The 14440-nt window shown below is 39.3% G+C and overlaps 2 protein-coding genes across 2 annotated transcripts in view; both read right to left on the bottom strand.

Annotated features, from left to right (window-relative positions):
- cnot3b (CCR4-NOT transcription complex, subunit 3b) overlaps nt 1-10804 on the bottom strand; it is a 44225-nt gene extending 33421 nt beyond the window's left edge. Inside the window, exons 1-2 of the mRNA XM_084919155.1 lie at nt 10654-10804; nt 2282-2344 (exon numbers count right to left, since the gene is read on the bottom strand). Of these exons, the coding sequence (XP_084775281.1) occupies nt 2282-2306 (25 nt within the window). The 5' untranslated portion in view covers nt 2307-2344; nt 10654-10804. The remainder of the gene's footprint in view (nt 1-2281; nt 2345-10653) is intronic.
- A 2684-nt stretch (nt 10805-13488) lies between these two features.
- The window catches only part of ccdc106b (coiled-coil domain containing 106b), a 4539-nt gene continuing 3587 nt past the window's right edge, over nt 13489-14440 (bottom strand). The window contains exons 6-7 of the mRNA XM_084920034.1: nt 14294-14440; nt 13489-13925 (exon numbers count right to left, since the gene is read on the bottom strand). The exon at nt 14294-14440 is cut by the window's right edge and continues 14 nt beyond it. Coding sequence (XP_084776160.1) covers nt 13770-13925; nt 14294-14440 — 303 coding nt within the window. The 3' untranslated portion in view covers nt 13489-13769. The remainder of the gene's footprint in view (nt 13926-14293) is intronic.

Raw genomic sequence — 14440 nt, 5'->3', positions numbered from 1 at the left:
CTTCCTGGTGGAGGTAAAAATAGATAAAATGTGCAGTCAGGAAGGATGTGGAACTTTTAAAACAACGCCGTTCACCCCAAAATCAAATTTACATATCTTCCCTCTGGCTTGTATTGTAATTTATCCATTCAAATTACTTGGATGCGAGTTACCAAGCTTTGAATATATCAGCTGTAGAAATGCCTGCCTTCCTTTGAATATAATCAAAATAGAAGGCACTTAGCTTTAAAAAAAACAAAACAAAACCTTTGAGGTGAAAATAAATCATCATGACCTGGTTATTCAGAAAACTCCACAAGTTTCATGTAGGAACCTTCTTCTACCTGCAGTCTACATGCGCCAAAATAAAAAGCTGCCTGACAACAAGCTTACATGGCAGTTCACGCTATCAGTGTTTACACCTTGGCAAAATCTCATCACTGATGGATACACACTTCCTCCTGCAAAGTAATAATGTGCATAAATGTAATTTTGAACTGTCCTTTTAAATTTCAACTCTGCCCAAGACAAACTTATACAGGCCGAATTAACTGTGAGAAACCTCAGCAGCTTTATAAAATGATCCACTGAGGATCTTTCTATCCTATCCTGCTCATTCTATTACATCTAATAGACAGAGACAGCAGGTAGAGAACAGTTCCTACATGAAACTGCAAACAACAGGTTTTGTTTTCTGAGTAACTGGGTCGTGAGTTTTTCATATTAATTTTTTGGCACACTGAACTAACACCGAAAAGCTAACCATTTAGTTTGATTTTATTTAAAAAGAAGTGTTGGTAACGCGCATCAAAAATCATTTGAATGTTTACCCAGTGACTCTGTTTCTTACCCACGAACTCCTCTTGAGTAGATCTGGATAACTCACAGATCAAAATATTACCTTTTTATCTTATGTGCAGATTTTTGCTCCCAGGAATACATGTCAAATATAAGTACCTATCAACGTAGTGGTACATATATAAGAGAAAATAAAGTAAAGCAGAATGAAACCCTATTTAAGAAGATCGATATCAATGTGCTTGAAGGTTTTCTGTCCTTATCATCAAGTTATGTTTGGAATTCATGTTCGGATTACACAAACTCAACAGAAAATGTGCATTCACACTTCTAAGAGACCCGACTTTGTAAAGTGGTTAGTTCTGATGTACAGTGGAGGGCAATCTGAAACTTTCAGGCCATCTGATTTAAGCAGGCAAACACATAAAAAGCACCTGAGAGGAGAATGAGCTATGTAGGTAATTTTACTGGAGGGCAGGAAAGAATCCAGTCTGACTCCAGACTAAAGAAACAGAAAGAAGCTAAAATGACAAACTTTGGCAAAATGTAGCAGTCTTTGCAAACAAAGCAAATGGCCTAGATCTTGGTTCCACTTACCTCTTACCCGTGACTTCAGTGGAAATTTCAGATTCAGGCACAGACTGATTCATGTTCTACACAGTTCTTACAAGTTCATAGAAATTTCTGTTCAATTAGAACCAAATATTTGAGTTGATGATTGTAATTTTTATACAGTTGTTGTAATTTGTGTTCTAACTATTTTTTTAAGGATGTTTTATTACAAAACAAAACATCCATCAAAAAATTGTCCTCTTTTTTTTCAGGCTACTTAAATGTATTTTGGGCTACCAAAAACTGAAGAGTGTCTGCCCGAAGGGCTACCAGGGATTTTGAAATTTTGCGAGCCCTATGCACATTAAACCAATCATCTGATGCTCCCGTACGTATTTTCTTCTGTGCTTTTATTTGACACAGAACACATAAAAATGTGGTAAAGCAGGTAAATCTCCCATGCTTTAGTTAAAGTTAGAAAACCAAAACCAGATTTATTTTAGCTTGCATGTGAAGCCAAACATTTCTAACCTGGCAGGATGAACACTTACGTAACTCCACAAACAAGCTGCTTGTGAACACATGTGACTTTTGTTTACAAGCCCCGGCTCTCTTTTAAACAAGCACTGTGATGTAATTAAGGAAATAAACCAAAGAAAATTTTCCACTTTTGGTCGCAAAACAAACTGCTTGCCAACGAAGCAGGTATAGGTGTGCTCGTGCACTATTTATCTTTTTCCGGTCAGAGTGACACATGGGCGGAGTTTATCACAGACAAAACATCAGGGGACTTTCCAACAGCAACACACATAACACAAACTCTTCATTGAGATCAAATGAGATCTTCATTGTAATTTGTGGTTAACCTAATCCACCTGGCACCTGATCATCTCACTAATGCCCTTTTACACATGCACATGCATGCACACACACACTCAGGCAGAAATCTCACCTTGAAGTTTCCTTTTATCGGCCATGACTGATGACTAGGATGATGTCTTCATGCCTTCTTTCACTGCAGGGAAAAAAACAGGAGTCTGCATTAATAAATCCCAGGATAGGTGTCACAGAGAAAGACTAAGAATATAAAAATGAAAGGAAACAGGATGCAGAGCGATGATGACTTGTGGAAAGATGGATGGATTGAGGACAGAGGGAGAAATGTGGACACAACTGTCCTCATTTGCTGCTAAAACTCAGTTTGGTTCTCCAGTGAGAACCTTTGGTGAGGAAGCCTCTTTAAAGGAAGCAAAAGTCGAAATGTTTCTGTGGGTGAACCTGTGGAAGGATCATTAAACTTTCCCGGTGCCTTTGTTTGTGATTTTTGAGGGTGTCTCACCCAGTGACTGAGGTGTTGACTTACATCTGGCTCTGGCTCTATGCTGTTGTAATTATGACTACTGTACAGGTCTCCTGCTGGTAAGCATCACTCCAATCCTGACTGAAAAAGCTGGATTGAGTATCAGTAAAAATGTGCCAATCTATTCAATTCAATTGTGTTGTTCTGCGTTTGCCTCACCATGTGTCAGCAGCAGTGCACCAGTTGTTAGCACGAGAGCAAAAGGAGCACAGAGGAAGCTGCAAGCAAAGTGTCGGCAGTCTCGAGGTATTTCACACCTGTGATGCCAACAGCTTCTCTTTGTATGTTTGTAATAGTTTGTGACTTTACTGTAAATTGTGGTTCTCTTTCTTCTTATGTTGCCCTGCTGAAAAACAGTGTTTTTGTTGGCAGCACACTGAATCCCCGCCACTTTTCTGCAGCTGAAAATCGAATTAGGGCTGCCACGATTAGTCGACTAGTCACGATTACGTCGACTATCAAAATCGTCGACAACTGATTTAATAGTCGACGTGTCGTTTGAAGCTTTGTAAGATCACAAAAGACGCAGGAATAAGTAGTAGGATTTAAGAGTGTAATAACGGACTGAAACAGAAGATGGCAGCACTGCATGTACAAGGATGCCAGCTGCCGTTAAACCCCGAAGAAGAAGAAGCTCTGTCCCAGAATTCGTAGCGCAGCCCAGCTCAGTTTCCAACAATGGCGGCAGCTAGTTTTCAAATCCACCGCCGTCTTTCGCTACTCAGGTTAAACATATATAAGTCACTTAGATAACTTCAAAATGTTATTGTTTGGCTTTTTTTTAGTATTTTATTTGTTCCTGAGTAAATCGGTTTGGCTGAGATTAAAGTTATCGTTTTTACACAGCTGAAAAAACATCAAGCAGACAACTGATTATCAGAAGTGTGAGATGCTGGAGAATATACTCCGGTGTCCCGTTATATTTTAGATGGCAAGGAGTTTATTAAACTTCACCGAAACAATCTGCAAATTTCATTCAAATTTAATAAACTATCATCTTGGCTTTATTTTTAGTTAGCACATACCTTAAACACTTAAAGCTGTAAGCTAATGATAGTTATATAAGAGCAGATGCATGCTGCAATAAGCTGTACTTTTACGTCCAATGGATGCATGATCTGATTAGTCGACTAATCGCAAAAATAATCGGTGACTAGTCGACTATCAAAATAATCGTTTGTGGCAGCCCTAAATCGAATAAAGCAACAACAAAGTTGACAGCCGCCATTCCAGGACAGACCTTTTGATTCAATCTGACTCAGCAGTGATACCTAACACTGCTGCGCTGAGCAGATCAGATAGAGGTGAGCAGGTACGACAGGTATGGCAGAAGAGCCGTTTATGAATATAAGTGGCTTCATCAAAAACTTGCTTTGAGCACATGGCCTCCAAGGTTTTCATAGCAGAGAGACACCAAAGTCATTCCTCACATTTCTTCTTCTTAAACTCAACTGATGACGACTTCATTAAAACATACAGCGATTAAAACAAAAATCTCTAATATCTCCAATAATTAGAGCCTAATTTCAATCACAGTTTGATAAAACGATTAGTTTTATAATGAACGGTTGCTACAAAGCTCTCGTTTTATCTTATATTATGAATCAAAGGCACCCATTGCCTTTACAGCAATGCTGTAAACAGCAGATCATCCAGTCCCCACCGCCTCCACCTCTGAAATAAATTAAATTAAATAAATAAATAATACAGATTACAATTACTGGAAAAACTAAACCATAAGATGTGGACTTTTGCCATAACCGAGCAGCCCTAAAGTACTTCTGCATGCAGTTACAGTTGCAGGTGGCCTGTGTAGATAAAAATGTTTGGAAAGTGGAGCTCATCAGTCAGCACAAGAATAAATATAATACCAGCTGCAGGCCTTCAGAGACAGTTTACTGTAAATATAAACCTGGCATTAAGGTATTTTGTAATTTCATACTGTCATAGTACTATGGAAGGTCATTTAGGGTTCCAGGTGATTCGAGATACAACTGACTGCAGATAAATGATCCGAATGCCTCCAGGTGGATCGCACTTACTTGAAATGCTAATACAATGTAATTACTGCACATTTGTTTTTATGAATTTCTTTTTCTTTCTGTCAGATAAATACAATCTTATTCAGCTCAGTACTGATGTTTTATTCATGCTGTGGGATCATAATTTAACTCTACTTCTGCTCCTTGATGACATAATATTGTGTGAGAACCTGTTTTGACTACAGCTGCACTAAAACACTAAAAGCAACTCAAACCATAATGCAGGAACAGAGGTCTGATTAAGAACATCATCTCAGTGCCTCTCTCTGGTTACATACACTAACAATTAAGTTTGCTTTAAGGGTTTATATATGACAAAGTCATTAAGTCAACTGTCAGTAATTAAAGGCATTTATATACATTCACAAGTGAGTGAACAGTGAGCGCATTGATTTAAGCTCATTAAAGCAATCATCACCATCATTGTTTGTTAATATCGGCAGGGGGAAAATGCAATCAGCGAGAACTAATTTGACTGCAAATTGGCACAAGCCAGAGGAGCACTTAATCAGCTGCAGAAGTTCAGATTTGATACCCAATCTGTCGATGAAGGATGAGCATTATGTGCTATTATTCATCATTACTGATCGCACAACAGGTCAGCCTCATGGTCACTACCGAAACGATGCTGTTTTTTGTTAGGGATTCACCAGCACCAGTGGCCAATGTTTAGCTGTGGTTTCATAACAGTTTCATTAGATGGCTCAGTGTTCAATGATTTATTATTATTCAGATTTATTTTTGTCCCTGCAAAACAACCAACGGTCCTGTCCATGAGCTCTCCTCATGTAACTTCTCCTGGCATCTCCACACCGTCGGATATCCCCGTGCTGATACTGTTCCCAGATCGCCAAAACTAATGTCCCAGGTTCAACACTGCCAGTGACCAAGCTCATTGTTGTGATGTCATAGTTTTGCAACAGAGACACCATCACACCACATACCAAACCGCAACTCCATAACTGTAACTACAAACACAATTTAAACCTAAATGCCTGCTTTCTCTGACTTTTGTGGACACTAGCAGATTATTTTTCCACGTCCCACCTGGACAAATATAGTCCAGGTTATATAGTCAGGAACAGCACCAACACGGGAACATCAGACACAGCAAAGCTTCCTGTGATGCCATGTCTCGCTGGAGGAGCTGGACAACCTGCACACACCTGAATGGGTTGCAGGTACTGCCTCATGCTACCGGCAGGAACAAAGACCCTAAAAAGTTGGGAGGGCTAAGCAGAGAGCAATGGTCTGCCATCACCACCTGCTTAAACCATTCCCATTTTGGGGGTCGTTTTGTTGTTGATGCCCCAGTGCACCTGTTGTCACTTAGATTTGTACTAAAGCAGCTGAAATGGATTCCTGGTGGTTTATGCTTCCTAATTGGACGGACTGACATCACTGAAGTTTAACTTACTTTATGTAAAACCGGGCTGATCAAGTTTTCCCTCGATTTTATAAGCAGCCAGCGAGAACAATAATGTATTCAATGCTGATAGTAAATTTTCTGGATTTATTAATTAATTATTATAAGCCAATCGATAGACAACTGTAAGTCTGAGATATTGGAACCATTTAAGTACTAAAGTAACACAGTGAGTGAAACTCCAAGAGCCAAAAATGTTATAATTATGATAATAAATGTTTAGCCTTGGAGTGAAACAGAAAACAAAAAAATTTATTTTCTATTTTCTAGCAGGTTAAGAAGTCAAAACCTTATGATAAGCAGCATAATCGAAAAAAGCCACACACAGATGAATATAGATCCTGAAATATTTAAATTCTAACTTCAAAGACATAAGAGCTGCTTCGTTGATTGGACACCCATCAAATTGAGAAGATGATCCTCATGCCTCAGAAAGCGACCAAAGTACACTTAACAAAGTCAAGTAAGGACAGGCGGTGCAGACATGTTATTAATGAGCAGTCTGAGGTGAGGCTGAGAAGATGCTGTGTCAGCTTTAAGGCGCAAACTAGCAGTACGCCACTTGTCAGGTTCGGACACGGGCCATTAAAGAAAGGCATATGTGACGACGCCGGCACCGCACAGAGCTACTGCTTGTGATGCTCTTTTGACACATAAGCTGAGTGAAACTAAGAGCTACAGAAAAAACATTTACATTTTTATTTGTGTTGAAGGAAGTGTGTCCGAGACAAGAAGTGAAGGCTCTTGTTGCAGCAGGTTTGACCCCTGTTCTTAAAGTGCAGATTAGGAGGAGATGAACATTTAATCAAAATCAAAAACAAAAATGGCTCCTTTGCATTGGATCTTGTTTCAATTTACTTTTTAAAGATGCACCACACAAGATTTTTTTTCTCTTTGCATGTTTCTCTGTTTGTGGAGTACCATCTGACACGTTTTACTGTTCTGTCAGGTGGGTAGTAGTGCATTCTTCTAACTCTTTGGTTAATGATGATTAGCAAATGTTCCCTGGCAGTAGCATTGCATGGTAAAAATGCATGCAGCCTACCTTTTTCCATTTTCAGTAGGCTTCAAACACCTTGCCTGTGGCTATCTGCTGATACAGGGTACTGATCCAGTAGCAGAGTTATATTAATAAGCTCCATCTCAGGGGAAGAGACTGCAAGTCATTCTTTTTGTTCAAGACAACAGCTGAAGTGAAAGAATTCTAATTGAGTTGAGCCGCTTTAGCCTACGTGTAATAAAAGCTTTCTAACCATTGTGAAACCAAACCAACATCACTCTAGTTTCAACATCATATAATGACCAAACATAAGAGTGAAAGATTGAAGCCAATGCATCAACTCATCTGAACTTTTCAGTCACATCAGCTCACTTTAACCACAGTCTGCAGTTAAATAAAAAAGGTTTTGCAAACATACAAAGAAAAGCTGCGGTGTACCAGCCATGAAACACCCCCGAACTGCTGCTGCTGCTTTGTTAGCCTCCTCCATGCTATGTAAGCTCTGTCACTAGCAGCTACTGTCATGCACTGAAGTAAATACAGAACCACACAGAACTGAAGTGAATGCATCAGCCATCACTGACATCAGATCCAGCTGTTATAGTCAGGATCAAATCAATATCCAGTCGGCCCATCCCTAACTCCAACCCCACCAACTGGTGATCGTTCTACTAATCTGGAGATCCACCGCAAGCTGAAGCATCGCTAATCAGAACCCGAAGGAAGTGAACAACTGGTGCTCCTACTCTGAGCTCACAGAGGCTATAGAGCAGAACACGATCAACCGCTACCAGCTGCAGTCCAAGTCCATCCACAGGATGAGGAACTCATTGAAGAGGCAGCCAATATCACTATTTATTGTCTCAAAGGACACATTAGTAATCAACTGACATGACTTTTTCATGGACGATACAGATAATTAACAACCAAGACTGACCACCAGTATTTGGTACATTATTACATTTGCAGTACAAAACATAAAAACTTTGCAGTCAATATTTAGATATCTGGAAAATGTCAAAAAAATGGTAAATGGCCTGTATTTGTATAGCGCTTGTAAAATGTTTTTAAAGATGGCTGTCTATTGTTACCACATGATGGCAGAAGACTTCTTACAGCTGTTTTAACCTTCTGCAATGACAGCCTATAACATAACCTATGCTGACGCGCCTGCAGGCATTCATGCATTACACGTTAATTACCTTGTGGTTGTGTCCTGGTATTTTAGATGCAGTTCCAGCCTTGATAGAAAAAAATGCTGGGACTTTTGTGATGGTTTTTTTTCTACAGGCAAACATATTTGACCCTCAACTTTTTCAACTTCTTTGTACATTCCCTCACATCCCTCCCTCCTGAAACTGCTGACATCTGAGAGTCCTTACATTGAGGCTATGATTATTATAATCTCACCGATTTATGTAAAAACTGCAACACAAAAGTAGCTGAAATGCAAAGGAGGAGTCCAAGGTACTGAACAGGCCAATTACAGTAGCTGTGGGCTGTGTCAACATGATATGTAATTATGTTTCTAAGTAGGTGCACATATAGGTTATAGAGGTCTCTGCAGCATAGGTTTACTACAGGTGTACTGATCCCCAGTTACAAGGGAGAAATCTATGGATTCACACAGGCCACACTTTGCTTCATCATTGTTCACTCATTCAAGGCACGGAGCACATGTCCTATACAATTTTATTTTATGTTCCTGTCCTGTGGCTAAAGTGAGACTGTCAAAGAGATTTGCACACCTTTAGTTTTTGAGTTTAGACGCTGAGTGATAGAAGGCACATAGAGGTAAATGCCAAGAAAAAAACAAACGGCACTGTCATCACCTTTTACATCCCGATAAACTTCCTGAGTGGAAAAAAAAGTATTTCTCCAGAGGTTTTATTATCCATGTGTGGACCCAAAGGCCATTTTATGTGAAGAAGGCCTTTAGCTTTAAGCATGACTGGTACACACAGTACCTTATTTGAACCACTGATTTAAAAACAAAAAATGTGTGATATGCTTTACTAGCTGCAAAACAAATGAACCAAGCGGTTAAAAAATAAAATAATTTTGTTGCAGCACTGGAAGAAGGGAATTTCCATTGGAGGTGGATAAAACCTCTTCGAGAAACCGCCAAACGCTTGTCAGTGTATAAACAAAAATTTTAAAAAAGGACTCCAGGTGACTCCGGCATGCAAAGCCAGGGTTTTCCTGCATAAGACAAATTTTGCCACCCCCTCAAAAAGAGACCCCCCCCCCCCACTGCGTAAAGTACATTATTGTCTATGAAATGGGCAAAAAACAAGTTAAAAAACACTTGTGTGATTTGTGACTTTGTGACCTGTGTTAATCAAAGTAACACAGGCTTCCATGCTTTAAAATGCAGAGCAATGCTGCTATATGTGTTCCATGATAAGCCTTGAAAATCCCTGAAAAAACTCCAGTTCCCAGAGTGCAGTATCAGTGGTTTCAGAAAAAAACAAAAAATAAAATATGCCAGCACTGATAAAAAAAGAACAGATAAATTGGCGGCTGTCTTCCTAAAACACTTTTTTATAAGACAAGATTACCTTCTGGTTATCAGCTTTCCCTTGTTTTGTTTATTATGTATGCTGCCTATTTTTAGTTTAATCTACACTTTGATCATTCCACTTCTGTATGTCTGCCAAAGCATTTTGTAAACTGTGTTTTTTAAAAGGTGCAGCATAAATAAAATTGTATTCTATTTTTGTGATGACAAGTTATGTAGGAAGTTCAACTTTCAGGGTTTGGGATTAATAGGTGACTGAAGCCTTTGTGGTGCTGTTGAACTTTGTATGCTTGCTAAAGGTAATCTCACATTAAACCACCTTAGCTAACTAAACTCCCAGCTGTGTGTGCTTATTTGCTAACTCTTTGTCCTCTACTCGGTTTCTGGGATCAAAACTTTTGCGGGAAACCTGGACTCCGACTTAAAAGAGCCTCACTGTTTCGTAACTGAGTCCTAGTCTGAATAACAGAACTACAATAAAGAAACACTGTCAAATAAGCTCCAGCATTAGTTTTACACACATCTGCACACATCTGGAGACAGCCCCTTCCTGTCCACACTGAACTAAGTTTGGACCAACTGAGGACGCCTAGCCTTTTATGACCGTGTCTGACAGCCGGGCTGCTCTTTGAGACGCTTTGAGCAGACACCCAGGTGGCGTTTGTGCACCGAGGGAGTAGTATTTGTTAGCCCGGGATGTTTACAAACAATGCGGGCATCATTACTCTGAGAGCAGCTCCAGCCCAGCACATACACTTCAAAACAAACTCAACTTCGCGTTACACACCGCGGCTCGGCAGAGGAAGTTCCGACTCTAATGCAAACGCGCACACTTGAAGTTGTTGGCAGTACCGAGAGCTGCAGCTTCCCACTGGCTGCGCTATTTGATGTGGGAGACACAATTTGGAGAGGGGGAGAGAGAAAATAGGGGGAAGGCACACAAATTCATCACTTCTGGCTCGGCCGTCACTTTACCTGGATTTTTCCGAGGTGCGAGTGCTTTCCTCAGTCGCCACACTCCGCTAAATCTTCAGCGATTCACCACGAAGGGTTATTTCCTTTAAAAAAAATGTCAATTCTTCTCGCTAAACAATCACTCCGCACATCCAAGATGGCTACCAGGAACACCTCCTCCTCCGATGCCCTGTTGGACAAGAGTTCCGCCTAGCTCGACTGTGATTGGGCACCGAAGGCGGCTCCCGCGCTTCTATTCGGTGAAACCGGTTGTCAGTCCAAACAGGCTGGTTTTACTACTTCCAGCGTAGCTCCCGCTCTGATTGGCCCGCTCAGAAAGGTTAAAGGGTAAACTGAGTTTACGACCTCCCCCCGCCCCCTCAGACACTAAACGCACCCCCCTGTGTGCCGCAATGTCTTGTGGGAAATGACGTTTGTGCAGTTGTCATTTATTTTATATTTTTCTATTTTGAACGCCATGACAGTAAACGTTTATCATAATGTTGTTTTTCTGCTAAAAACTAAAAGAGTAGTTTATAATATACATGTGACTCTACAAATAAATAGATAAATACATAAATATAAACGTATACAAGCTGTTTATTTTAGTGGGTACAAGTTTGAATATTTTGCATAATTCAATGCTTAGTCAATGCTTAGTCAAAAAACTGAGACCTCTTTGCATATTGCAAATAACAATTTAATGAATGGCATTATTACATACAGTACTGTGCAAAAGTCTTGAGCCATGCTGTCATGCTGAAAATGAAGCTGTTCCCAGCTGCTTTCACAGTTATTACAATATCACCTGTTTTCATAGGATCTCCAACAAACCAGCTGAAATGAAGCTCCAAACCATCACAGAGCTTCCACCATGTTGTACAGATGCCCATAGCCACAACTCTCCTGTGACCTCCCATGTACTCCTGCAAATATTGATAACAAATTGTAGCCAAACCTTCAAAATTGGATTAAGCACTACTTTAGACCAGTTGCCTTTAATGTGCATTCGAGTTATTGTGTAATTTGGCATACCTCAGCCTTTTTTCCCCTCCTTTGCTAAGAATGGCTTCCTGATAGCCATTTTCCACTGAGACCATTTCTTTAGTGAACAGTAGATATAACTGAAGAGTCAGATGCATCTCTCAGGTCTTTGCTGGATGTTTGCTGTCATTTTGGAAGGATTCAAGTAAAGAAATGGGAACAAATTTTGTGTTTTTGCAACAGGGTGCAAGTTACAAAGTGTCTAAGACACTGAACTATTTCTTGAGTTTGGTGCCTTTTTATGCTTGAATGGCTCATAGATCAGTGCAGTGGTTCCCAAACTTTTTTTTTTTGCTAGGCCCCCCTTTGTTTTACAAGAAAAATGTAAAACACACACACGCACGCTCGAACACATCCTCCAACCACACACACACCCATATTTTGCTCCATTGCGGTTTATTTCACACCTCAAACATTTTGCAAACAATTAAGCAAATACACGTAGCCTAATCTGCAATAAATTACAGGTAGTAATAAAATAAACTACTAACTCTTTTACGCTACGTCCACACCTACACGGGTATTTTTGAAAACGCAGCTGTTTCATCCACACGTAAACGGCGTTTGGAATCAACGAAAACTGAGATTTTTTTAAAAACTCCTTTTTTGCGTTTACGTGTGAACGAGGAATACGGAGTTCGTCACGTAACGTCAAAGGTATGTGCCTTTTTTCACGTCACGCTGTGCGCCACGTTATTGTTTACATGAGATGAATTGCAGAATGGCAGATAGAAACAAAATACTGTTAATCTGACTATCTTCAGGTTTTACACGCTTATACACACGCAGTTACTGTCCCTCTATTTAGAAAGTCAGAGGCGTCATTTTGAAAAAAAAGAAAAAAAAAAAGCCTTCTTCAGTTTGCATAATGACTGAAACTAGCCCACTGGTGAACAATGGGCTGTGAGGTCAGTTTCATCATTAGATTAGTGAAAAAATAAAATAAATAAAATTACAAGCAAATCCCAAATGATGTGGAGCATAAAATAGACCTATAATAAACCCATATGTAATATATACATTTAGATGTACATGAAAAAAAAAAACTGGGAAAAGATTTTTATGTTTTGAGCCAGATCAATATTAAATGTTTTGGATCCCATTGATCCCTAATAACAATTTCTTTTTATTAATGAACTAATTCGCCAAATTCTTCCACTGGAGGGCGCTAGAGTCTGCAAGTCTAATTTTTCTTTTTTTAGATAAATGTTTTGCTAAAAAGATGTTAAGTCTAATTTGATTTCTTTAGCTCTTAATGACTTTATTTGTAAACCCCGAGCTCAGCACGTTGTCACTTTGTCAGCCTCATTACATCAAATGAGTCAGAGTCAGGAAAACAATACATTAATACATTTAAGGTTATTTAATCTATTGTACAGTATTGTATTTTACATCTTATGTTATCAGAATTGAAAAAAGAAAAATTCACATCACTGTTAATACTTTCACATTTAACTTAAACAACTTTTGTATGAAACATATCAATGAATAAAGTTTTTTTAATGAAACATCAAAAATCCATGTACATCATTTCAGTGCAAAAGGAAAAATCAAACACTAAGCCAAAAATAAAGATAATAAATATTTCTCTCTTATATAACAAAAATTCAAGGCACATTTACTCGAACTTCTGTCTCTTATACCTGCTCTATAAAATATCTGCAGGTACTGATGAATCAGACAGTTCCCTCTGAAAAGAAAACTCATCTCTGAGGTATTATAATTAACAACATATGCGCTCTCTCTTTTTAATTCTTCAGTTAATTTTTGAGGTAGAGCAAAAAAAACCCCAAAACCCCCCCCCCCAAAAACAAGTACTTCAGTCTTCAGTGTGAAACACTGTCATAGTTCAGAGGAGTAAAAAAACTACTCTCAACTGTAATAGCTGCACAAGGAAAAACAAACAAAAACAAGAAAAAAAAACATAAATAAAGCAGTTCAATGAAAATAAATAAATAAATAAATCAGAATATGCCCTGTAATTTGGCATTTAATCTTCTCACATCCTATTATATATTCTGACTTTAAGAAAAATGAGAACAAAGTGCAGAAAGCTCCCACCAGCTGGTCCTGCTGCCCGCCTCGCTCCGCTCTCAGTTTCTGAACCTGTAGGAGATGGGCAGCAGCTTGTGAGTCTTCTTCATGGTCTGGACTTTGGCGTGCGTCTCGTCATCCATCGTCTTGTAGCACCTCCGGGCGTAATCCAACAGCTTCTCCTTCGACGCCTCAAACTCTCCGACTTCTGACACCTGCAGGAAATGTTGGACTGTTCACGGATTCTAAAATAATTTCAGTTTTATAATATGCAAAAAGAAGCTCTATGCAGTTATTCCTATCAACTTTTCTTATTTTTAGAGAATCCTACATGCAAAGAATTATTTCAACACTAGAAACTTTAATGGAATCGTCCCCTTGAGTCTAAGCGCTTTACTTGGAAAGTGTGATAAACTTAGAGTGAATCATTGGAGTTCCTTAAAATGTAGACTTTAAAAAAGAAATAGTGGAAATTCACAGATACAATACAGATCAATACAGATTGCAAATTATTATTTTTTTTCTTCAAATTACTTAGTTGAAAGAACAGCTCAATAAAACAGGAAATCAGAGGAGTCCTCACCTTCTCTGGAGCCACCAGCAGCAGCTCGGCGATGGGGGAGGTGGAGGCCATGGTGTTTCGGTCGACTCCGTGGATCTGGAAGGCTCTGGACATGCTCCTCACCCGCTGGTAGGTGGACAGGATCTTCTTGTAACGGATCAAAACCCC

Source organism: Perissodus microlepis, chromosome 22, assembly GCF_051167445.1.
Source record: "Perissodus microlepis isolate ML-2025 ecotype Zambia chromosome 22, ASM5116744v1, whole genome shotgun sequence".
NCBI classification, from domain to species: Eukaryota; Metazoa; Chordata; class Actinopteri; order Cichliformes; family Cichlidae; genus Perissodus; species Perissodus microlepis.
Note: the sequence above shows the minus strand (reverse complement) of the source record. Positions and strands in the feature narration are given on the sequence as shown.